This window comes from Polypterus senegalus, chromosome 15 (genome assembly GCF_016835505.1).
Source record: "Polypterus senegalus isolate Bchr_013 chromosome 15, ASM1683550v1, whole genome shotgun sequence".
Lineage (NCBI taxonomy): Eukaryota > Metazoa > Chordata > Cladistia > Polypteriformes > Polypteridae > Polypterus > Polypterus senegalus.
In genome coordinates this window covers 29,459,709-29,486,370 of record NC_053168.1, presented here as the reverse complement: position 1 = coordinate 29,486,370, position 26,662 = coordinate 29,459,709, and the positions used below count along the sequence as shown (strand labels likewise).

Genomic DNA, 26,662 nt, shown 5'->3' with positions numbered 1-26,662 from the left:
CACGTTGGGAAATTTGGCTTTTTAAACAAGCTCAATGAATAAATAAATAAATAAATAAATAAATCAACACCAGAATGACTAAAAAGAAAGAAACATTCTGACTTGGTAGTCTCAGTCACAGTGAGACATTATGCAGGCATATTGCCATTGGTATAAAGGAGTTACCGTAGCATTTCTCGACACACTTCTGCTGAATGATTTGTTGGTTGAAAGTCCTTAGTGTTACTGTGTTTGTCCTTCACTACTGCTACTCCAGGGGGTCCAGAGTGTGTTCCATAACTGATCCCACCCTTTTAATTAGCTGGTTGATTCGATAGGTCAGGGGTCCAGTGGCTGTGGGGCATCAGTTGGTGCAGAAAGATTCATTGATCTTGACTTTGCTGACGATGCTGTGATCTTCACTGAGTCAATAGATGCTCTGCTCAGGAGCTCTTGAGGGACTGAGTGAGGAGTCTGAGTGTCTGGGTTTGCAAGTGTCCTCATAAAATCCAAGATTAGCCTTTAATGACCTTATAGGCACAGCCATCAGCAGTGTGTCTGTCTGCAGAGAGTGTCGACCTTGTCGAGAAGTTTACTTCCCTCAGCAGTGACATTCATGTCTCTAGTGACTCTTCCTATGAATTTAGTTTTTCGCCACATACAATTATTCTGACTCATCAGGTCAGAGCTTTCACTCAGTTTCTATGTATGATTGCACACTAGACTACCTGGACTGTTTATATCCCCTTTTATCCTTTTTTATTATGTATTGCCCTTGTATGCTGCATCATATTTTATTATTTATATTTTATCTTTTATATTCTGTGTTGTCCTTGTATGTTGCATCATATTTTATTATTTATATTTTATCTTTTATATTCTGTGTCATCCTTGTATGTTGCATCAATACTACCAAGAAAATTCACATTAAGTAAACATGAGTGTACTTGGCCAATAAAGTGAACTCTGATGCTGATTGATTTGCGTAATGGGCCACTTGATTCAAGTCAAAATGCATTTTCACCTTCTGTGCCCCACTGCTTTACAAAAACAAAGTGAAGAAGATAAGAACATGTTCCACAAAAGTTTAGTTTTATTTGTAGTGTATTTATCTGACAAAGTAAGATCTAATAGTATACTGCACATTTATTAAAAATAAAATAGAAACATAAATTTCATTGGTTTGCTGTAACATTTCTGTAATGTTCTTATACTTCTTATACCAATTAACTCCAAACCTTCCCTTTAATAAAAATCAACAGTGAAGGAAGTGAAGGAAGTTTTCAGAATGAAAAAGTCACTGTATAAATGAAACCAAAGCCCAAGTTTAATTTTACAGAAGACCATATCTATTTTGTAATGTTGCCAACTACTAGAAGGACAAGCGCAGAGACCCCCAGAAGAAGAAGGTTCAGTCTGGCAGTTGTGGAGCCGTTTATGTTGCATAAGAAAGAATCACAGCATTTCACTGATGAACTTGCCACATCTATGTTATAGTTTCCAAAGTATGATACAACATTGCACAAATTTTGGTCGAAGCATCCTTTAGTAATCTTAAAGATGCCACCTGAAAACAGAAGAAGAGAAAAACAAAAAATGATTAAACCTCTGGAGTGGAAAGTGAAGAGACATAATTACAAAAACAATGTCAACAGTCAAACAGTCAGGTTGTCAAAATTCTCAAAGCTTTGATCTAGTCGATCCAGCAGGATTCTTTCAGCTTAAGAGTGAATCACATACTCGTGGACAGCAATGGAAAATAAAGGGAAGTGCATTTAGGATTGAAGCATGTTAGCACTTCTTTATGCAAAGAGTTCTAGGACTCTGTAACAAACTACTGAGACATGGAGTCAAAATTGTTTAAATTCAAATCCACCTCTTTCTGTGAAACTACTTAATCCAGTTTTAGGTTTGCTAGGGATACTACAACCCTGAAGGAGAACCTGATGAGATAGTAGGTGCAAGACTGACATAAGGAATTGGGATCCAAAGCCCTTATCATTCAATGTCCAGTCCATCAAAATGAATGCTGAGGTGCACTTCCACAATCACAGGCCAGATGAATTTAGAGTCACTGATTAGCCCTAACGTGTATGTGTTGGGCACATGAAAGAAACTCAAGCTTCTAGAGAAAATCCTTGTAAACTTGAGAAGAATGTTGAAATTCCACACATGCAATAACCAGATTGGGAGATACACCCAAGTCTATGGATCTGTGTTGCCCTTCCTTGTTTTCATTACATATATAATGCTAATTAGCAGTCAGCAGCCAAATCCATCTTGTGTGTTCATTAGCTGTGCTAGCTGTCTAAGTTTGAAGCACATCATCTATTGGAATGTATTTTGTAATGCATGTCGTAATAAGCTGTACTGCATTCTTTTATTCCAACAAATGGCATACAGTATAACAGAAACATAGCAACCAGTCAGCCATGCAGATACACAGACACACACATACAGACATTTGTCATTTTAATAAGATGGAATCGAATTAAAGTATGAAAGCTTTGAAATGACTTCTGTTTTCTCCTGACTCAACAGTATGAGAGAATCACCCCACATATGATATGCTGTTCAACTCATCTTCTTGATGTCTGGTTATGCAAGATGTCAATTTTTGTGGAGTTCTCTCATATTTATTTGCCTCTAAACCCAAAAATACTAATTTTTAGACCATTTCTGGATGATATTTTGTGCAGGAAATTACACCCTTATGAAGAGTAATCCAGTGTTGTTTTCTGCTATTTGAGGTTGCTGATCACAAGTTTAATATTTTGATGTTTGATTCTTTACTGGTGGTGCTACCCTCTAAGAGCCACTCCCAAAGGGTTAAAAATGACAAATATTTGAACCCGAAATACAGCCACTTATGCTAATTCAGACTTTTTTTGTATGTAATTAAAGTTTTGTATTTAATATGCCTTCACTTATGGTGATTTACAACATCATGGTTGTATACTGTCATTTGGTTTACAGTTAAACACAGGCAGGTTAGGTGACTTGCTCAGGGTCACACAGTGTGGAGGAGACAAGGACTGAACTGGCAGCCTTGTGCTTTGGGTACACAGTAAGTCAAAACAGCAGGTGGGCACAATGGACTGCTTGCCTTACAGGTTTGGAGCTTTGTGTTTAACAGACATGATGTGTTTACTGGTTCATAGATTAGTAATCTTTTTGGTAAATAACTAACAGTGGAAGGTTTTAAGTGGTAAGTTTTATTCTTGGTGAGTGCTATGCATATTTTGAATTATTTAAACACAGATCAACTTTGGCATTCCCACTTTTATTTTCTTTCTTGGGCAAAATGCAAAATCGGTAATAAGCAAAGGATTTTACTTACGTAAACTGGTAGTGGCAGTTAAGCACACTTGGTTTGCTGAGCATGTCTCAGGCAGATTAAAATTACACTTAAGATTGGTATCAGCATCTTTGCAACTGAAGCAGGACAACGGCTCTAAAATGAAGAAAGGAAAAAATAATCAGGAACTCTACTGTTCAAACAAAAAATTGCACTCTAGGAATTTGTGTCATTTTGCCTTGTATCCACTATTGGTGGAAATTTCAAATCAGTTCATTAAAAGACTAAAAATTTGTCACAAAGTTTTAAAAAAGAACTTTGAGTGATTTTCGGGGTTAATTAAAACAATACAGTGAATAAAACAATCAATTGCAATATAATTTAGAATCTGTAATGGATTTATTGTACTGCTACATTGAATTCAATAAAATATGACAAATATAAAAACACATTTACAATGTTCCTTATTGTTCTGACTGTTACAAAGCCGTCAATGAAATTAAAATAATGAATATAGAACATGATTTTTCTAGTGGATGGTTTTTGGAAAGCAAAAAAAACAAAAACAAAACAAAGCACACACATTTACTTACGCCCACAGCACATTATATGAAGTCTAATCAGAGGACATTAAACCAAATGAATGCACTTGCTGGATCTTGTTGCCTTGTGGATGTTAGATTACGTGACTAGGAATTGCAGTGGATGACAAATTATGCAGCTTCCTGCAGACGTTTCAGAATAGTTACACATTTCTAAAGTATCGTGAACCTTCTACATTGTAACTTTCAAATAACATGATGGCTGTATGATGGATTTCTGGTTATGGTAAGTTCAGCCACAGTCTCAGCCATTATTTTCCTTTTTCAATTCTGTCATTGTATGACAAATAACAGGCATCAGACAGACAAGCTTCTGTTCTGTTCGTGGGTCCTAAAGACTTGTGTTTCTTCTCACCTGAGGACTGCACTGTATTTCCAGGTAAGCACACAAGAGCTCGTCTACTACAACTTAAGACAACACCACACCTGTTTGATTTTGTTGGGATGAGTCATTGGACGTTTTCAGTGAGTTGCTGGTGATTATGCAAATGTAGTTTGTGAATGAAAATTACCAGTAAAGTAATGTAATGTGACAGAGGCGGGGGGGTTTACACAGGACCAAATCAACCTGCATTTACAATTACAGTACAGAAAATTTTGATTGGACTGATCTGATGATAAAGGCTTGTCAGCCTCCTATTCTTGGATTGTTAAGCAATTATCTTCATTGTCAATAGCAGAAACCTCTCCCATTAAGGGCAATACTATTGTTTCTCTTACTGTGGACCTCCCGAACAGTGGATTTCTTTAACTGCTCACCTACCCGTATTGTCAGCGGGTGATCATTTATTTCAAACTATGTGCAATGTTAATAGGATTAGGCGTTACACAAAGCAATATTAGGTTTCTGTATAGTACCTTTATTCATTGGTGGCCTTCATTGTTCAGCCTACGTAGAACTGAAAACCTCTGTATACTGTTCTGATGCATGTTCTGTCATACTGAATGGCAGAGCTCATGTATTTTATAATGGTGTCAATGAAGCAGGATGGCTCCGGAAGGCCCATAACCCATTGGTTTGCAGTGAATCCACGTGCAAAGGCTCAGTTTCTTTGAGTTACTGCTGTCATTACTGCAAACCTTTTTAGGTATTCCATGTTCTCTTTTAAGCCTCACTAGAGACAACATATTTGTCTCAGTGCTGTAATGTTTGTTTGTTTGTAAAGAAAATCAATACTTGTGAGAACATGAATTCTATAATTACTACAGTAACCTTGCTGCTTTACACATGCCAATTCAAACTTTCCTCTTTGCATTCATAGCAGGGCAGCACAGTGCTGGAGTGTTTGGTACTCGAGCTCACTGCTCCACCGTCCTGGCTTGATCGCTGCCTGTGTTTGGTTTGCATGTCCTTTCTTCTCCAGGTACTCTGGTTTACCTCCCATATCCAAAGGATGTGTAATGCTTAGTGACACTAAATTAGCCCTGAGAGTATAAGATGTATGGATGGATGAATCTTAAGCCATTAACCATGAAGCTTTCTTAAGAGATACTGGAGAGTGAGATCATATCCTGTAAATTTTAACGAAAATTGAGCAGAAGCCTGTGAGGGGCTTTGAGTGCAAAAAGAGCACTGTGGGTTACTAACCATCTTTTGTTCTGCTTAAGGGCCAATGAGGCACAGGCCCACCAGATGATATGCAGAATAAATATAGTAAGTAAGCTTTCCTCAGTAATTTAATTTATTACTAAAATGTTTTAACAACCTTTAACTTTGTCTTCTAAACCATTTTTTCACTATACCATCTTATGTTCAATATAACTTATAACCTGGAAAAATACTGCTTTTTTTACAACGTGAAATTATTGTTGTAATCGGGTGCTGCAAGCCTGTTTTCAGCTCATGAGGGCTACTCTATTGGCCCTGCAGTGTTCTGGGTTTATACTTCATTGTGTATGTGCGCATGTGCAACCTGAACTTTCAGTTTAGTGAATGGGCTTGAAGGTTTACAGCCCGTTATTCTCAATATTAAAATGAGGAGCACTTTTTTTAACCACAAATTTCGTTTCAACATAAACCATTACTATCTGCTGCCCTAATGTTAGCCACAATAATGTGGAAAACAATCAGGAATGTGCATTACACTCAAAACATTAAGCTGATCAGAATGGGGCTGAGCAGCATCTTCATCTTCACTAACTGCTGCAGATAACTGCCTGGTGGTGCTAAATTTAAAAAGCTATCATGGACATCTTAAGTGTGCTCCTTCTTCTTTGTGGAAAAGAAGCTGGCAGTATGATGCCACTGTTTCAAACAACCACATTTTATCAAACAACATTTTTTCAATTGATTGTCAGCCTTGAGATGTACAGCAAACACCTGACTGCGCTGTGGTTAGAACTGCTACTTGACACCTCGGGTGTTTTGTGTTCAAGTTGCTCAATGTGAAGTTCTTTCCATGCTATTGTGGTTTGTACTTTTTCATCTCAATAGTATTTGTTTGCAAAACTTCAGGTTTTGTTGATCCAGTTTAAGCAGTTCATAGCCAATGTTTTTCTCTAAGCTGCAGGTGATTGTGAGGCACTCTGTTTATGTAACATTAAAAGGTAATTGTCTGTACTTTGTGTCCGAGGGTATCATAATGATTTGATGCCAACTAAGACAGACCAGACATCAAGCATCCCATTGTTTGATTGTTTTTTGTGACCCAGATGGTCCACGACTTCCATGTCTCACTAATCATTAGCAAAAGGAGACAGATACTATTAGCTACGTAAATTAACGCTTATTTTAAAAACGTCTGCACAGGTATAGCCTCACCATAGGTTTTGTGCCAAAAATGCCTGTGACATCACTAGGTTGAAAAAAAAAATTAAGGTGCAGTATATATTATGTATTATCTGTCTCTCTAAGTGACAACAATTTCATTAAAAATTCTATATTGAATCTGAGAGGTTATATTCATCTGAAACTTATTCCATTCTTTTTATTCTGAAATTGTGCGTGCATACTAAATCCATAGTAAAATATATGTTAAAAAGTGGTATGTTTACCATTTTAAATTTGGACAAAGATATTTTTAACAGGCTTACCTGTTCCTAGCATATAAATTCTGTTTAATCTGAGATTAAGATCTGAGATATTTTGATATGCCTGCTGCAGACTGACTTACCTGAATAAGTTATAAAGCAGGCTAGAAGGAACAGCATGAGGTAAGTCTTCATTTTCACTTCAGCTCTCATCAACCAATATACAGTTGCAAATGAGGAATTTTACTTATATAGTCTCATTAAACTGTTGTAATCACATGACAGTTCCCGTTATTATAATACAGCTAGTATCAGTTTACATGGTTGACACATCACCTTGACAATGACATTGTGTCATTCTGCATGTAGATGGAAAGAAACTAAATACTAAGAGATAAATAAAATCCTCCTTTAAAGTCTTCATTTGTGTGATTAGAGCATTTCATCCTAAAAAAGTCCCGACTGCAGTTTGAAATGTATAAACTTTCATGACTCTAATTTTGATCATGTTTCTTCAAAAATTTAATTTTCCCCGGTGGTTTAATTTCTCCAAAGTAGGCTGACACTTCCAACACAATTGTAGTTTGCAACTACCTGTCGGCTTTCCATAGAAATGAAACTTAATACTTCACAAGCAAGTTCATTGTCTGTAAATCTAAATGACAACTAAATATCCAGACTATCCCCTATTCTTACATTCCTACATTCCTTCAAGCTATATAGATTCGACAGATAGATACAGTAGATAGATTTTATTTGTCCCCAAGGTGATTTAAAACTTTACAAAAGCGAGAGAGAGAGAGAGAGAGAGATATAAATAAAAGGAGAAGAGAGAGCATCGGGCACAAGGTATACTCTAGATAGGACACCAGTCCATCTGAGGCTAAGTAACACAGTAGTAATTCTTAACATATAATAGTTTGTGTTATAACAAGCATTTCTGCACAGTAGGGTTGGGTGGCATCCTCTTCACACTTAACTAAAGAAATGGGAGCTCTCCTTAATGTTCTTGAACCCAGAACCTATGCCAAGGAGACTAGAATGTGCAAAAAGCTGTCTTTTATTAGACTACACAACATTTAAACACACACAGAGTAATCTAAATTCAGAAAAGAGAAAATAATTATACCCATGGCCTTTATATGTGTAGCTAAAAGGAGGTCCCTGCTTACCTGATGGGACAGTTTCTCCACTTCCCCAATGCTGTAAAATGATCATTTTGCTATAACATATATATTGTAATGGATGGCGTGCATGGCCGGGTGTCCGAGACAAGATGGGGCAAGATTCCTTACCGGGACAGTAGGCCAGACTTTCAAAGGCACAAGAAACAGAGTGAAAATCATCCTGCCTCAGCCAGGAGACAAGCAAACAATCCCAGTGTGGCAGTGGGTATGCTGGCATCCCAGTCGGAATGAGAAAGGAGTAACAAATGGCCAAGAGGCCAGAGTTATGGAAACGACAGGGGAGACAACCTGGCACGGATACATGCTCCCTGACCTGCTTTGTGGCAAACTCCATGGATAATAGCCTGTGCAGACACACGCAAGGCATGAGGACAACTATAGTCCCATAGGGCAAACTTGTCAGGTTCCATGGGTGCCAACAGGGGTGCACAGGGAGCCATCATTCCTTCTTTGTGAGTCCTAGAAGTACTTTCATCAGGTTATGCCCTAGCACTGGAAGTACTCCTGGGTCCAAGGTAGAGGGGGCCACTCAACCTCATCCAGGCTAGTGGGAGTTGGGTGTAAGAAGGAGAATGCTTTCCTGGAAGAGTGGAAGGAGAGAGAAGATGACCTTTATTTTAAGGTATTTATGTAATAAAACTTTTTATTTTACCAGGACATGGTGATTGTGTCTGGGGTTTGAGGGGCTCATAAATAAATATATCTTGTCACACTTGGTTCACAAAGTTGCACAGAAGCACTCAGGGCTTTCAAGAGACAGAAACTTTATTCCAGTACAGGCGGAACAAACATACGTCTCTTTCAGGAGCGATTCGGCTGCACAAAGAACTGTCAAACCAGCTGTCGCCTCTTGGTCAAAAGAACACAAAATCTACCTCCTCAAAGGGTGCGGCCCCAACTGGAGCAGAGGGTGTCTGGGGAAGAGAGACAAGGCAGTGAGACACTAGGACAGCCGTGGCACAGTCTTTTAAATGCTTGAGGCCCCGTGCGAGATGAATGACAGTGAGCAGCAGGCTAGCAGCTGATCCCGCAAAGAGGAGATGAAAAGCGGTGTTTGTGTTTGTTTCCCATTGAATTTCTGTTTAAGACGGGTTCGGAGGATCACCGCATGTTCACTGTGTTCACAATATATATATACTACTCAAAATAATTAAAGGAACACTTTTTTAATCCAAGTATAGCATCAAGTCAATGAAACTTCTGGACTGTTGATCTGGTCAGTTAAGTAGCAGAGGGGCTTGTTTATCAGTTTTAGCTGCTTTGGTGTTCGGAAATTAACAACAGCTGCACTAGAGGGGCGACAATGAGACGACCCCCAAAACAGGAATGGTTTAACAGGTGGAGGCCACTAAGATTTTTCCCTCCTCATCGTTTCTGACTGTTTTTTCACTAGTTTTGCATTTGGCTATGGTCAGTGCCACTACTGGTAGCATGAGGCCATACCTGGACCCTACAGAGAATGAACAGGTATTCCAACTTCTCCAGGATGGCACATCAATATGTGCCATTGCCAGTAAGTTTGCTATTTCTCAAGCACAATCTCAAGGGCATGGAGGAGATTTCAGGAGACAGGCAGTTACTCTAGGAGAGCTGGAGAAGGCTGTAGAAGGTTCTTAACCCATTAGCAGGACTGGCATCTGCTCCGTTGGGCAAGAAGGAATAGGATGAACACTGCCAGAGCCCTACAAAATGACCTCCAGCAGGTCACTGGTGTGAATGTCTCTGATTAAACAATCAGAAACAGACTTCATGATGGTAGCTTGAGGGCCTGACGTCCTCTAGTTGGCCCTGTGCTCACTGCCCGGCACTGTGGAGCTCGATTGGCATTTGTCATAAAAACAGAATTGGTAGGTCTACCACTGACACTCAGTGCTTTTCACAAATGAGAGCAGATTTACCCTGAGCACATGTGACAGGCGTGAAAGGGTCTGGAGAAGCCGTGGAGAACGTTATGCTGCCTGTAACATCGTTCAGCATGACCAGATTGGTGGTGGGTCAGTGATGGTCTGGGGAGGCATATCCATGGAGAGACGTACAGAACTCTATAGGCTAGACAACGGCATCTTGACTGCCATTAGGTTTTTGGATGAAATCCTTGGACCCATTGTCATACCCTATGCTGGTGCAGTGGGTCCTGGGTTTCTTCTGGTGCACAACAATGCCCGGCTTCATGTGGCGAGAGTATGCGGCAGTTCCTGGAAGATGAAGGAACTGATACCGTTGACTGGCCCCAACATTCACCTGACCTGAACCCAATAATGGCCCAATAATGTATGTATTCTGTGTAGGAGAGTCTACCTGGAGGCTACCAGAGCTGTCTTTTAATACAACTTGTGTCTCAGGGGTTCAGGAGTACAAGTAACCACCATAGGGCATTCTAGGAAGGTATCCCATGTTGCATATGTGGGTATCACAATGACCTTAGCATTAACCCCCTTCTGGAGCTACAGTGGGACGCTGTACCATTTGCCTGTTGATTGCTTAGTCTGGAGGTGTGTTGGGAACAAATATTTTTAAATGGCAAGAGGCTTGGAAAGAGGGGTAGAAATAGGAGGTGCTAAGTTTCTTTAAGGATTTGTGTTTAAGACCCAGGAGTGCTTCCGGTGCTGGAGCATAGTCTGATGGAATTACTTCCTGGTCCCCCTGTACCTATTTAACAGGCCCCCTTTAGCTAAATACAGGCTTGCAGCACCCAATTACAAAGACAGCATCACATAGCAATAAAAACAGTATTTTTCAACAAGCCCTTAGTATTCTTGAGACATTTAGTGAAAGTCTGTTGAATTGAGGAAATATACAGAAGAGCTTGAGTTTTCTTGACCTAGATGAATTAATTGACTTTACTTCTTCTAAAAATATCATGTAAGGTGCACAAGCTATCATAAGCTCCAGGGCAACAGGTATAACTGGATTATGATTATTTGTCTTACAACCATGACAATGATGAAAACATTTTTTATTTGTTTTTAGGTTCAGTACAATAGTACAAAGGTTTCTTTGTCTGAGATTTTACTTCAATGGAAAACTGACGCATGCGTCACAGCAGCAAGCAAACGGCTGTGATGTGCCTGGAGACTCCGGTCACGTGAACGCGTCAAACCGCTGAGTGCAGCAACTGTGTGGCAGACGGCAGGCGTAATCCATGATTGCGATGGAGTGGAAGGCACTCTTGCGTGAGGCTAAAGCTGCGGCAAATGAAATGTAAATCCCTGCGGTGTAGGTCGGCGTCGCAAAAGACCAATATGTCTTATTGAGTCCGACGGATCTAACACAGAAGCAGATGATCAGGAATCCCAAGATCTAGAAGTAAAATTCAGAATAGGCACGTTTCACATTATGATTGATTCCTTAATTTCAGAATTATCCGGGAGTTTTGAAAGCCTAAACAACATTTCGTCTTTTTGTCCAATTTTAAACTTTAGGAACATGAGCACAGATCTCAATCTCAGCCTCTTGTGCAAATTTAGATGCAAAATATTCAAAGGATCTGTCACATCATTTGAAGGATGAGGTTATTCACATCAAGAACGCGTATGGCGCAAAATGTTAAGGTCCGAAGGTGGGCACTGTTTATGCGTTTGTATTGGTTTAAAATTCTAATTTATATATTTTTTTAAGTTAATCTTAATGGGTATTCTTGTGCGATGTTGACAGAATGCACTCCATTGCAAAGCCTACATAGAAATATCTTTATACGCTACCGTTGCTGTCCGTTTGTCTGTCCAGGATTTTTAATCACCAGTAGTTCGCGAAACTATTGACCTGAAATTTGGTATGCAGTACATATACTATGTGACGTCTACTATCCGCGTTAGGGGTGATGATTGACCCTAAGGTTATTCCCCTTTTATTTTATTGTAGAATCAACTTCTGCGCGGCCAGCTGGGCAGCTGTGTGGCGGCATGCATCGGGCGCCATTCTCATCCCTACCACCTTCGCCAGTCACTTCCCCTACCTCTTCATATCTTAAATCATTCTTGAGGCAAATTGAGCAGTTAAGTGCCATCTTAAGTGAGAATTAAAGAAAAGCATGTAAGTAATGGTAACACAAACACTGATTTAATTAGTTTTAATGCAAAACGATGACTACAAAAGAAAAGAAGAAATGGGCCTTTAGGGTGGAGAATAGAAGAGCTGCTCAGGAAGCAGCAAGCACATCAACCTCTGAGCAAACGAACGCTAAGCGTGCAGAGAAAGAGGATGAAAACTAGGAATGCTCAAGTCACGCGTGCAGTGCGCCATTACTGGTGTATTATATTTGAAATGACATGGTGGGTGGGATAGGTGGCAAAAATGCACCTTGCCTCAGGGTTTGGCATTTTGTAATGCATCGATGTTCTGTTGAACCAGGTAACCAATTGAAATGCGGCCTAAACGGTTCTGCAGATGCACAATATACATTTGTTCTAAAAGAACTGTCAACAAATAAGTTAAATAAATAAATAAAATTAATCAAGGCAGCCCCTACTTAAATTATTCTTTTGCATTTTAAGGAATTAGGAGAAAACATATCCAATGTCTTTCTCGTTTTAATCTTTTTTTTTTTGTCCAGTATTGTTGTGATTGTAAGCTGAACACGATAGGTTTATTCAATCTTAGAAAAAAGTTAGCTGATAGTGAGTAATTCCATAAAATCATATGTTCATTTCAATGTTATGTAGGTGAGACCATCATACTGACATATCACAAGTTGGACCTTTCAATTACAGGAGCATTTATACTACAAATAATTGAAACCCCAGAGAGGTGATCTCCATTGAACTAATTCTGGGACTTCTAAAGAATCAAATTGTCTTTTCCACTGATGATGTACAGTAGGTTTGTCATATTAAAAGGCTGAATACTTATGAGATTAATTATTCTGTGTTTTATGTTTGAAATTAATTCAGACCAGTTTGCAGAGCTCTGGTTTTAGTTTCACGTTAAGGATTCTCTTTCTGTTGATCATTGTCAAAGAGTCAAATTTAAATTCAGTGTGATTCACTGCTGTACGCATATCAATAAAATGGGAAAACTTCCAAGGGGTTACTTTTTACTGACACTGTACTTCCTTAACATTTTGCAGGTCTGGGCCGCAGGTACAGGGGGCTTAGTGCAGTAGTTGTAGAACTAGTATTGCCCACATAAAGTTGTTAAAAAATGTATATATTTTTGTGTGCCATTTGTTTAATCAGACATATTATGACTTGAATCAAAATCGAGTGTCTTTTTAAAAGCCATTTGTGCAGAAAAACTGCCAAAGTGCACACAAACATTTATTCTCAAACGTGTGTCTGATAAAAACTGAAAGAATTATTAGTGTATGCAATGGCGTTCATTTCAGGTGAGAGGACACCCATGTTTGTTCTTATTACTTGCACTTCAGTGTTTGTATTTTAGGCAGGGATTTTGACAATGTAATGTTGCTACTGGAATTGTTTGATTCCCGTCAGTTTTTTTTTTCCACAGTTCAAAGATCCTGCATGTCAATTGACAACAATATGGCTGCGAGTGCCTGTGATGGACTCTGCTACAGCACAAAGTCATTTGAGGTACCGTAGATTCTGCTCCTCAGATCATCTTGGTTCAAAGTATGCGTTTCAGAAAATGGACCGTTGGGTGATTGTCATTTACCCTACAAGTACACTTTCGTCCTCATTGTTTTCTAACTTTTTGAAAGAGCTGATCTCCAAAATCCACGTCTATTTGAAGACTGCTAAGAATTGGAGCCGTGAAGTCAAGCATTCCCCGTCACATTCAACATTTCCACTACACTCTCGGTGTGTTTGCCTGATTTTAAAGCTAACACCTTTTTAGTTCACCATAGAGCTGTAATGAGTACCTCTGAACACGCTCCAGCGGATATGCCACCTGTTCTATAAACATTATAATTGGTAAGCTTAAATAAGTGTTGATTAGACTCGTAACTTTTAGTCTTGTACATCTCACACTAAATTTATGTACAAGAAAGAATGTGTTTTCAAATATCTACTCAGACTACAAAACATGAGACTAGGCTCTCACCTCTGCTGCACAGACAGTATTACTACAATTACATCTTAAGTTCCTAAAGGAATATTATTTGTCCAAAAGCTGTTACCTTGAATCATTAGACCTTTCTAACAGCCATTTTTAGTTTTCACAAAAATCCTCTATTTATAATTAACTAAACATAAATACAACTATGTACATAGATAAATGGGAAAGATGCTATGTGTTAGATAGATAAATAGATAGATATGAAATGTAAAAGGTAAGAATATATTAGATAAACAGGTAGATTGATGAACAGGTAGAAATATATTTGCCCACGTTGGGAAATTTGGCTTTTTAAACAAGCTCAATGAATAAATAAATAAATCAACACCAGAATGACTAAAAAGAAAGAAACATTCTGACTTGGTAGTCTCAGTCACAGTGAGACATTATGCAGGCATATTGCCATTGGTATAAAGGAGTTACCGTAGCATTTCTCGACACACTTCTGCTGAATGATTTGTTGGTTGAAAGTCCTTAGTGTTACTGTGTTTGTCCTTCACTACTGCTACTCCAGGGGGTCCAGAGTGTGTTCCATAACTGATCCCACCCTTTTAATTAGCTGGTTGATTCGATAGGTCAGGGGTCCAGTGGCTGTGGGGCATCAGTTGGTGCAGAAAGATTCATTGATCTTGACTTTGCTGACGATGCTGTGATCTTCACTGAGTCAATAGATGCTCTGCTCAGGGCTCTTGAGGGACTGAGGGAGGAGTCTGAGTGTCTGGGTTTGCGAGTGTGCAGAATAAAATCCAAGATTAGCCTTTAATGACCTTATAGGCACAGCCATCAGCAGTGTGTCTGTCTGCAGAGAAAGTTTACTTCCCTCAGCAGTGACATTCATGTCTCTAGTGACTCTTCCTATGAATTTAGTTTTTCGCCACATACAATTATTCTGACTCATCAGGTCAGAGCTTTCACTCAGTTTCTATGTATGATTGCACACTAGACTACCTGGACTGTTTATATCCCCTTTTATCCTTTTTTATTATGTATTGCCCTTGTATGCTGCATCATATTTTATTATTTATATTTTATCTTTTATATTCTGTGTTGTCCTTGTATGTTGCATCAATACTACCAAGAAAATTCACATTAAGCAAACATTAGTGTACTTGGCCAATAAAGTGAATTCTGATGCTGATTGATTTGTGTAATGGCCCACTTGTTTCAAGTCAGAATGCATTCCCACCTTCTGTAGCCCCACTGTTTACAAAAACAATGACACAAACCATCCCGAACCCCCCAAGTATCCAGGGAAGTGTTCCTGTTTATAACCAAACAGTGAAATAACATCAGTATCTACTTACACAAGTTAATGAGAGAAACCCAACAATGATATGTATTAAGCCACAGGTCTCCGGTACTACCGGCCATTTTAAATATTATTTAAAATGGTTTAAATGCAATTGTGACGCTAAGACACAAAGAAGACTTGGCCGAAAGTTGAATTGGAGAACAGACATGCACATGGGCAGATGGCTTTGTAAAGTGAAGAAGATAAGAACATGTTCCACAAAACATTTAGTTTTATTTGTAGTGTATTTATCTGACAAAGTAAGATCTAATAGTATACTGCACATTTATTAAAAATAAAATAGAAACATAAATTTCATTGGTTTGCTGTAACATTTCTGTAATGTTCTTATACTTCTTATACCAATTAACTCCAAACCTTCCCTTTAATAAAAATCAACAGTGAAGGAAATGTTCAGAATGATAAAGTCTCCATATAAATGAAACCAAAGCCCAAGTTTAATTTTACAGCAGACCATATCATAGCTGGTTCTATTTTGTAATGTTGCCAACTACTAGAAGGACAAGCGCCGAGACCCCCAGAAGCAGGAGGTTCAGTCTGGCAGTCGTGGAGCCGTTTATGTTGCATAAGAAATAATCACAGCATTTCACTGATGTGCTCGCCACACCTACGTCAATGTTTCCAAAGATCGATGCAACATCACATGAATCTTGGTCGATACACCCTTTAGTAATCTTAAAGCTGCCACCTGAAAAAAGAAGAAAGAAAAACAAAAAATGATTAAACCTCTGGAGTGGAAAGTGAAGAGACATAATTACAAAAACAATGTCAACAGTCAGACGATGAAACAATAATTGTAGTTAGAATAAGAATACAGTGAGTAAACAATACCACATTTGGATAATTTACCTTGTAGATTTTCCTTAATAATAAAACATTAAGTTGATAAAAATGAAGATTAATATTTTTTAACACTATTGTGGGTGTGGAATAGACTCTCACTAGTGTTGAATTGCAATGAAGAAGGCTTTTCCACTTCTAAGAAAATTTGTGTATATGAAGAATCTGGAATGATTTTCAAATGTCCCCCCCGGAGGCTAACACCTGACCATCTATGCAGTCATTCCAAGCACACCTTGTCATAGCCAGTGGAACAGGGTGGGGCTTTATGTCTGGGGTGGAGCTGATGGTAGAGACGCGCAATCCCAGACACCCAGATGGTCATAGTAGCCTGCTGAAGAGAGCAGTGCTGATCTGTAGGCTGCCATGAGGTGCGCCTGTGCCTTCATGTGCTGTTGTTCACTCACCTTGTCAAGTGTGTTGCTCACATAACTTCTCACATTATACTGGCATCACTAATCATGAACTAATTGGAAAAGTCCAAGAAACCTGAAAGGCCATTCCTTTGAATCGTCTCCTTCCAAGTCTTCCAAGATTTTTTTTTTTGTAATAGAGATATTATATTTTTGACTATATATAATACAGGGAGTGAGCCTACATTTACACCTTCTTTTAATACTTAAGTACATTTAATATTACACACTTAAAAACATTTACTTGAGTCATTTTCTAATGGGCAAATTCTATTCTGAAATGTATTTCTACTTTTACAGGACATATGGAAGTTGGGTACTTTTTACAACAGTGACTGGTGCAGAGGGGCTGTGGCTCTTGCAACACTTAACTAGATTAAGCAGCTTGAAGAATGTTATGTTATGTACATTATTCGCACACTTGAAAAATTCCATTTAACTATAAATATTAACAAGATATGAACAACATTAAAAACTGTTAACTGCTGACTTTAGAATGGGAAAGGGAAGGTTTTCTGTTGACATTGTCCTCCTATTTTCCATGTTTATCTATCCAGCCCCATTCAATTTAACTTATTCCATCTCTAAGATTCATTGTCAGAGTTTTTGACAGCACCTTTCAATGTGAGATTGGAACCAGTCTGGAATGGGCTGTCACTGTGTACACACAGACTCACCCAACCTGGGCCAGTTTACAGTTCAGAATTAACATTTTACACGTTTGTGGAGTTAAAACTCAAGTACTCAGAGAAAGGCCACTCCACACATAGGAAAAACACAGCAGCTTCATCAAGAGTGTCAGGGCCAGGATTCATACAAAGTCTTGTACAGCATTCTATATACAGTAGATTGTTATAATAATCTCTGTATGAAGAAAAAGTATGAGAATGTGAATGAAACATTAAGTGAGTGAGGTCAAAATAAAAGTAATCACTTTAAATGTATTCTTATCATTAAAATGTATCAACATTTATTTAGCATAATATGAGCTAAATTAAAATCCACCTCTTTCTGTGAAACTACTTAATCCAGTTTTAGGTTTGCTAGGGATACTACAACCCTGAAGGAGAACCTGATGAGATAGTAGGTGCAAGACTGACATAAGGAATTGGGATCCAAAGCCCTTATCATTCAATGTCCAGTCCATCAAAATGAATGCTGAGGTGCACTTCCACAATCACAGGCCAGATGAATTTAGAGTCACTCATTAGCCCTAACGTGTATGTGTTGAGCACATGAAAGGAAACTCAAGCTTCTAGAGAAAATCCATGTAAACTTGAGAAGAATGTTGAAATTCCACACATGTAATAACCAGATTGGGAGATACACCCAAGTCTATGGATCTGTGTTGCCCCCTTCCTTGTTTTCATTACATATATAATGCTAAATAGCAGTCAGCAGCCAAATCCATCTTGTGTGTTCATTAGCTGTGCTAGCTGTCTATCAGAGCATGTATTACATATTAACTAAAACTCCTCAATGCTATAAGATATGCATCCCGCGCGTGAGCTTGATTGTTTGCTTGTCTCTGCCTCTCTCTCACCCTCTCTGACATTCTGTGCGCCTGACGGAGGGGCTGTGAGCAGAGGTGCTGTTTGCTTAAAAGATACTGACGCTCCTTTAAAAAATGCTGCTTTATTGCGTGCTCGGCATATTTAAAAGCACAAAAGCACACGTATTGATTTTTTGATTGTTGCTTTAATCTCGCTCTCTCTCTCTGCGCCTGACGGAGGAGATGTGAGCAGAGGGGCTGTTTGCACAGAGGGGCTGTTTGCTTAGAAGATACTGACGCTCCTCTAAAAATGCTGCAAACTTAAAAGCACACGTATTAATTTTTGATTGTTTGCTTTTCTTTGCTCTCTCTCTCTCTCCTCTGAAATTCTCTGCTCCTGAAGAGAAGAAGATCTATTTGCATTCTTTTAATTGTGAGAAAGAACTGTCATCTCTGTCTTGTCATGGAGGACAGTTTAAACTTTTGACTAAAGGGTGTTATTTCATGTCTAGAGGGATCTAATAATGTTAACAGTGTGGGAGAGTTTATAAGGGCTTAAAATATATAAAAATAACTACACAAACATATGGTTTCTACTTCATGGATTTTTAGTCTATCGCTGGGGTTCTGGAACGCAACCCCAATCGAGGAGGGATTACTGTATGGCTATGCTGTGGTTCCTTTACGTCGCGTAGGGGGCCTCCATGTCCATTTTGCTTGGGGCCCCAAATTCCTTCAAACGGCCCTGAGTATGACGATCGCTACTTTCTTAATGTTAGGGAACTGATGTGCGTGACATCAGTCCAGAACATTGCAGGCCTGTTAGTGGAAAGCTCCTGTGCCATGGTTACAGATGACTGCATGTCAACAAGTTCGAGTGTGAATTTCCCTCGTCAATGGAAGGGACCAGTTTCTTAGCTCTGGCGGATGTCCCCTTCTATTGCAACAGTGAACGGGTCTCTGACAAAATGGCCAACTCTGTGGGCAGATCAAGTCCATCCAATCGACCAGCAAAGTTATTTTCAATATCGCAATGAAATCTGTCATCACATCCGTGATTTGTGCGGGATGAGATGCATTTGCGGAGTGTCGGAAAATGCAGCATTCGCCTGTGCTCAAATAATTCACGAAAAGGTCCAGTTTAACTTGAATGCGCGCATCTGTTCCACAAGGTCGATGACAGTTTTGTCTCTGCCTTGTAGTCCCAAATTGAGATCGTTCAGGTGTTTGAATATGTCGCTCAGAAAGCAGGCATCGCCATGAAGTTGTCGTCCAGTATGCGACTCAAGTGCGTTTCTGCCTTTTTGCTTGCTGCCGCGGAGGAAAGTTATGATCTCTTCTCTGAGACCGCAGAAACGCTCCAGTGCTTTGCCTTTGGACAGCCACCTCACGTCATTATGCAAAAGAAGGTCGTGGTGCTCAGCAGACATTTCTGACAGCAGCATGCGGAATAAGCGTGTTGGAGGCTTGATGTGGAGCGAATAAAATTAATTATAGCCATAACGCTGTCCATTGTCGTTTGGAGCGCACCGCTTGTGAATGAAACATTAAGTGAGTGAGGTCAAAAATAAAAGTAATCACTTTAAATGTATTCTTATCATTAAAATGTATCAACATTTATTTAGCATAATATGAGCTAAATTAAAATCCACCTCTTTCTGTGAAACTACTTAATCCAGTTTTAGGTTTGCTAGGGATACTACAACCCTGAAGGAGAACCTGATGAGATAGTAGGTGCAAGACTGACATAAGGAATTGGGATCCAAAGCCCTTATCATTCAATGTCCAGTCCATCAAAATGAATGCTGAGGTGCACTTCCACAATCACAGGCCAGATGAATTTAGAGTCACTCATTAGCCCTAACGTGTATGTGTTGAGCACATGAAAGGAAACTCAAGCTTCTAGAGAAAATCCATGTAAACTTGAGAAGAATGTTGAAATTCCACACATGTAATAACCAGATTGGGAGATACACCCAAGTCTATGGATCTGTGTTGCCCCCTTCCTTGTTTTCATTACATATATAATGCTAAATAGCAGTCAGCAGCCAAATCCATCTTGTGTGTTCATTAGCTGTGCTAGCTGTCTAAGTTTGAAGCACATCATCTATTGGAATGTATTTTGTAATGCATGTCGTAATAAGCTGTACTGCATGTTTTTATTCCAACAAATGCTGCATCCTAAGCATTAGCACTGCTTTTATGAATCCCATACCAAATGGCATATAACAGAGACATAGCAACCAGTCAGCTATGTAGATACACACACACGCACACACACACACACACACACACACCACAGAGACACTTGTCATTTTAATAAGGTGGAATTGAATTAATGTATGAAAGCTTTGAAATCACTTCTGTTTTTTTTTGTCCGGCACTTCCTGACTCAACAGTATGAGAGAATCACCCCACATATGATATGCTGTTCAACTCATCTTCTTGATGTCTGGTTATGCAAGATGTCAATTGTGGAGTTCTCATATTTATTTGCCTCTAAACCCAAAAATACTAATTTTTAGACCATTTCTGGATGATATTTTGTGCAGGAAATTACACCCTTATGAAGAGTAATCCAGTGTTGTTTTCTGCTATTTGAGGTTGCTGATCACAAGTTTAATATTTCTGATATCTGATTCTTTATTGGTGGTGCTACCCTCTAAGAGCCACTCCCAGAGGTTTAAAAATGACAAGTATTTGTACCCCGAAATACAGCCAATTATGCTAATTCAGACTTTTTTTGTATGTAATTAAAGTTTTGTATTTAATATGCCTTCACTTATGGTGATTTACAACATCATGGTTGTATACTGTCATTTGGTTTACAGTTAAACACAGGCAGGTTAGGTGACTTGCTCAGGGTCACACAGTGTGGAGGAGACAAGGACTGAACTGGCAGCCTTGTGCTTTGGGTACACAGTAAGTCAAAACAGCAGGTGGGCACAATGGACTGCTTGCCTTACAGGTTTGGAGCTTTGTGTTTAACAGACATGATGTGTTTACTGGATCATAGCAATCCTAGTAATTTTTGGTAAATAACTAACAGTGGAAATTTTTAAGTGGTTAAGTTTTGTTCTTGGTGAGTGCTATGCATATTTTTAATTATTTAAACTCAGATCAACTTTGGCATTCCCACTTTCATTCTTTCTTCTGCAAGCATCCAAAATCGGTAATAAGCAAAGGATTTTACTTACCTAAAGTTGAAGTGGAAGTTACGCACACTTGGTTTGCTGAGCATGTCTCAGGCAGATTAAAATTACACCTAAGGTTGGTATCAGCATCTTTACAACTGAAGCAGGACAACGGCTCTAAAATGAAGAAAGGAAAAAATAATCAGGAACTCTACTGTTCAAACAAAAAATTGCACTCTAGGAATTTGTGTCATTTTGCCTTGTATCCACTATTGGTGGAAATTTCAAATCAGTTCATTAAAAGACTAAAAATTTGTCACAAAGTTTTAAAAAAGAACTTTGAGTGATTTTCGGGGTTAATTAAAACAATACAGTGAATAAAACAATCAATTGCAATATAATTTAGAAATCTGTAAGTCATTTATTGTACTGCTATATTGAATTCAATAAAATTTGACAAATATTTAACCACGTTTACAATGTTTATTTTGTGCTGAATGTTACAAAGCTGTAAGTGAAATTAAAATCAAGAAAATAGAAAACGATTTTTCTAGTGGATGGTTTTTGGAAAGCAAAAAAAACAAAAACAAAACAAAGCACACACATTTACTTACGCCCACAGCACATTATATGAAGTCTAATCAGAGAGGACATTAAACCAAATGAATGCACTTGCTGGATCTTGTTGCCTTGTGGATGTTAGATTACGTGACTAGGAATTGCAGTGGATGACAAATTATGCAGCTTCCTGCAGACGTTTCAGAATAGTTACACATTTCTAAAGCATCGTGAACCTTCTACATTGTAACTTTCAAATAACATGATGGCTGTATGATGGATTTCTGGTTATGGTAAGTTCAGCCACAGTCTCAGCCATTATTTTCCTTTTTCAATTCTGTCATTGTATGACAAATAACAGGCATCAGACAGACAAGCTTCTGTTCTGTTCGTGCGGTCCTAAAGACTTGGGTTTCTTCTCACCTGAGGACTGCACTGTATTTCCAGGTAAGCACACAAGAGCTCGCCTCCTACAGCTTAAGACAACACCACACCTGTTTGATTTTGTTGGGATGATTCATTGGACGTTTTCAGTGAGTTGCTGGTGATTATGCAAATGTAGTTTGTGAATGAAAATTACCAGTAAAGTAATGTAATGTGACAGAGGCGGGGGGTTTACACAGGACCAAATCAACCTGCATTTACAATTACAGTACAGAAAATTTTGATTGGACTGATCTGACAATAAAGGCTTGTCAGCCTCCCTATTCTTGGATCTTTGAGCAATTATCTTCATTGTCAATAGCAGAAACCTCTCCCATTAAGGGCAATACTATTGTTTCTCTTACTGTGGACCTCCTGAACAGTGGATTTCTTTAACTGCTCACCTACCAGTATTGTCAGCGGGTGATCATTTATTTCCAAACTATGTGCAATGTTAATAGGATTAGGCGTTACACAAAGCAATATTAGGTTTCTGTATAGTACCTTTATTCATTGGTGGCCTTCATTGTTCAGCCTACGTAGAACTGAAAACCTCTGTATCCTGTTCTGATGCATGTTCTGTCATACTGAATGGCAGATCTCCTTTATTTCATAATGGTGTCAATGAAGTAGGAGGGCTCTGGAAAGTAGGCGCCCATAACCCATTGGTTTGCAGTGAATCCACGTGCAAAGGCTCAGTTTCCTTGAGTTACTGCTGTCATTACTGCAAACCTTTTTAGGTATTCCATGTTCTCTTTTAAGCCTCACTAGAGACAACATATTTGTCTCAGTGCTGTAATGTTTGTTTGTTTGTAAAGAAAATCAATACTTGTGAGAACATGAATTCTATAATTACTACTGTAACCTTGCTGCTTTACACATGCCAATTTAAGGTTTTCACCTGTGCGTTCATAGCAGGCAGCACAGTGCTGGAGTGTTTGGTACTCTGAGCTCACTGCTCCACCGTCCTGGCTTGATTGCAGTCTGTGTTTGGTTTGCATGTCCTTTCTTCTCCAGGTACTCTGGTTTACCTCCCATATCCAAAGGATGTGTAATGCTTAGTGACACTAAATTAGCCCTGAGAGTATAAGATGTATGGATGGATGAATCTTAAACCATTCATTAACCATGAAGCTTTCTTAAGAGATACTGGAGAGTGAGATCATATCCTGTAAATTTTAACGAAAATTGAGCAGAAGCCTGTGAGTGGCTTTGAGTGCAAAGAGCACTGTGGGTTACTAACCATCTTTCGTTCTGCTTAAGGGCCAATGAGGCACAGGCCCACCAGATGATATGCAGAATAAATACAGTAAGTAAGCTTTCCTCAGTAATTTAATTTATTACTAAATGTTTTAACAACCTTTAACTTTGTCTTCTAAACCATTTTTTCACTATACCATCTTATGTTCAATATAACTTATAACCTGGAAAAATACTGCTTTTTTTACAACGTGAAATTATTGTTGTAATCGGGTGCTGCAAGCCTGTTTTCAGCTCATGAGGGCTACTCTATTGGCCCTGCAGTGTTCTGGGTTTATACTTCATTGTGTATGTGCGCATGTGCAACCTGAACTTTCAGTTTAGTGAATGGGCTTGAAGGTTTACAGCCCGTTATTCTCAATATTAAAATGAGGAGCACTTTTTTTAACCACAAATTTCGTTTCAACATAAACCATTACTATCTGCTGCCCTAAAGTTAGCCACAATAATGTGGAAAACAATCAGGAATGTGCATTGCACTCAAAACATTAAGCTCATCAGAATGGGGCTGAGCAGCATCTTCATCTTCATCTTCACTAACTGCTGGAGAGAACTGCCTGGTGGTGCTAAATTTTAAAAAGCTATCATGGACATCTTAAGTGTGCTCCTTCTACTTTATGGAAAAGAAGCTGGCAGTATGATGCCACTGTTTCAAACAACCACAGTTCTTCAAACAACATTTTTTCAATTGATTGTCAGCCTTGAGATGTACAGCAAACACCTGACTGCGCTGTGGTTAGAACTGCTACTTGACACCTCGGGTGTTTTGTGTTCAAGTTGCTCAATGTGTGAAGTTCTTTCCATGCTATTGTGGTTTGTACTTTTTCATCTCAATAGTATTTGTTTGCAAAACTTCAGGTTTTGTTGATTCAGTTTAAGCAGTTCATAGCCAATGAATTTGCCTAAGCGGCAGGTGATTGTGAGGCACTCTGTTTATGTAACATTAAAAGGTAATTGTCTGTACTTTGTGTAGATAATAACAATGTCCGAGGGTATCGTAATGATTTGGTGCCAACTAAGACAGACCAGGTACCAAGCATCCCATTGTTTGATTGATTTTTTTGTGACCCAGATGGTCCATGAACTTCCATGCCTCACTAATCATTAGCAAAAGAGGACAAATGTTTTTAATTATGTAAATTAATGTTTATGTTAAAAAGTCTGCACAGGTATTGCCTCACCATAGGTTTTGTGCCAAAAATGCCAGTGGCTTCACTATGTTGAAAAAAAAAGAAAAAAAATTAAGGTGCAGTATATATTATGTATTATCTGTCTCTCTAAGTGACAACAATTTCATTAAAAATTCTAAATTGAATCTGAGAGGTTATATCCATCTGAAAATTATTCCATTCTTTTTATTCTGAAATTGTGCTTATATACTTAATACATAGTAAAATATATGTTAAAAAGTGGTATGTTTACCATTTTAAATTTGGGTAAACATATTTTTAACAGGCTTACCTGTTCCTATCATATAAATTCTGTTTAATCTGAGGCAGCCCATTGTTAAACCTATATTTTGATATGCTCGCTAACGATTGACTTACCTGAATAAGTTATAAAGCAGGCTAGAAGGAATAGCGTGAGGTAAGTCTTCATTTTCACTTCAGATCACTCAGTCCAACTCTCTGCAGCCAATACACAGTTGAAAGTGAGGAATTTTACTTATATAGCCTCATTAAAATGTTGTATTCACGTGATGATTCCGCCTTATTATAATACAGCTAATATCACTTTACATGGTTAGTTTAACTCTTTCATGCCACATAAACTTGACAATGACATTGTATCATTCTGCATGTAGATGGAAAGAAACTAAATACTGAGAGTTTAAGAAGTGCTGCAGGTGCCTGATAGCCGAGTTCTGGCTGTACGTCTGGGTGTGATGAATCTGCTGTCCACACAGGCTCAGGAGTCCCAAACACAGCACCCCCTGGCATTGCCTACAGGACCCAATAAGGAATCACCCAACTCCAATTCCCAGGGAGCCCTGTGGGAAACAGAGTGGCGGCGATCTAGCATCCAGGGGGAGGTATTGCACTGTCCAGGGCTGCTCCCCCTGAATATAGTGTGCAGGGGCATCCTGGCTGGGCATGGACGGCAGCCGCCTGCCACAAGAGATAAATAAAATCCTCCTTTAAAGTCTTCATTTGTGTGATTAGAGCATTTTATCTTAACAAAACTCCCTGCTACAGTTTGAAATGTATAAACTTTCATGACTCTAATTTTAATTATGCTTCTTCAAAGGTTTAATTTCCCCATTGGTTAACATTTCTCCAAATTAAGCTGAGACTTTCTACACAATTGTAATTTGCAACTACCTGTTGGCTTTCCATTGAAACGAAACTTTACACTTCACAAGGAAGTTAATTGTCTGTAAATGTAAATGAACAACGAAATATGCAGACTATCTGACATTCCTACATGCTATATAGATTAGACAGATAGACATCCATCCATCTTCTAACCTGCTGAATCCAAATACAGGGTCACAGGGGTCTGCTGGAGCCAATCCCAGCCAACACAGGGCACAAGGCAGGAACCAATCCAGGGCAGGGTGCCAACCCACCGCAGGACACACACAAACACACCAAGCCCACACTAGGGCCAATTTAGAATCACCAATCCACCTAACCTGCATGTCTTTGGATTGTGGAAAAACGAGAAACCCAGACACGGGAAAACATGCAAACTCCACACAGGGAGGACCCGGGAAGCGAACCCGGGTCTCCTAACTGCAAGGCAGCAGCGCTACCACTGCACCACCGTGCCGCCAACAGATAGACAGATAGACAGATAGACAGATAGAGTTTATTTGTTCCCAAGGTGAATTAGAACTTTACAGAAACGAGAGAGAAAGAGAGAGAGAGGAAATATAAATTAAAGGAGAAGAAAGAAAATTAAATAATAATGTAAAAATAGACTGTAAGAAAGACACACTGAGAGCTGGAGCCTATCCTGGCAGCATCGGGCACAAGGTATACTCTAGATAGGACACCAGTCCATCTGAGGCCAAGTAACACAGTAGTAATTCTTAACATATAATAGTTTGTGTTATAACATACATTCCTGCACGGTAGGGTTGTGTGGCATCCTCTTCACGCTTAACTAAAGAAATGGGGAGCTCTCCCTTAGTGTTCTTGAACCCAGAAACGATGCCAAAGAGACTGGAATGT

The 26,662-nt window shown here is 38.9% G+C and overlaps 1 protein-coding gene across 1 annotated transcript; it reads right to left on the bottom strand.

Moving 5' to 3' along the window:
- Positions 1-15,559: 15,559 nt before the first annotated feature.
- On the bottom strand, positions 15,560-25,121 carry LOC120516077 (lymphocyte antigen 6E-like). The gene is made up of 3 exons (XM_039737534.1): positions 25,034-25,121; positions 21,309-21,422; positions 15,560-16,054 (listed from the first exon to the last, which is right to left on the bottom strand). The coding sequence occupies exons 1-3, from the start codon at positions 25,083-25,085 to the stop codon at positions 15,837-15,839; spliced, it is 384 nt and encodes a 127-aa protein (XP_039593468.1). The 5' UTR covers positions 25,086-25,121; the 3' UTR covers positions 15,560-15,836.
- Between the last annotated feature and the right edge of the window lie 1,541 nt (positions 25,122-26,662).

What these genes read in the sequence shown, in the direction of transcription:
- LOC120516077 (XM_039737534.1), bottom strand. Translation starts at nt 25,085, where the DNA reads ATGAAGACTTACCTCACGCTATTCCTTCTAGCCTGCTTTATAACTTAT. An exon ending in CTGCTTTATAACTTATTCAG is followed by an intron (nt 21,423 to 25,033) that starts GTAAGTCAATCG and finishes TCTTCATTTTAG; the next exon opens with AGCCGTTGTCCTGCTTCAGT. An exon ending in AACTTCCACTTCAACTTTAG is followed by an intron (nt 16,055 to 21,308) that starts GTAAGTAAAATC and finishes TTCTTTTTTCAG; the next exon opens with GTGGCAGCTTTAAGATTACT.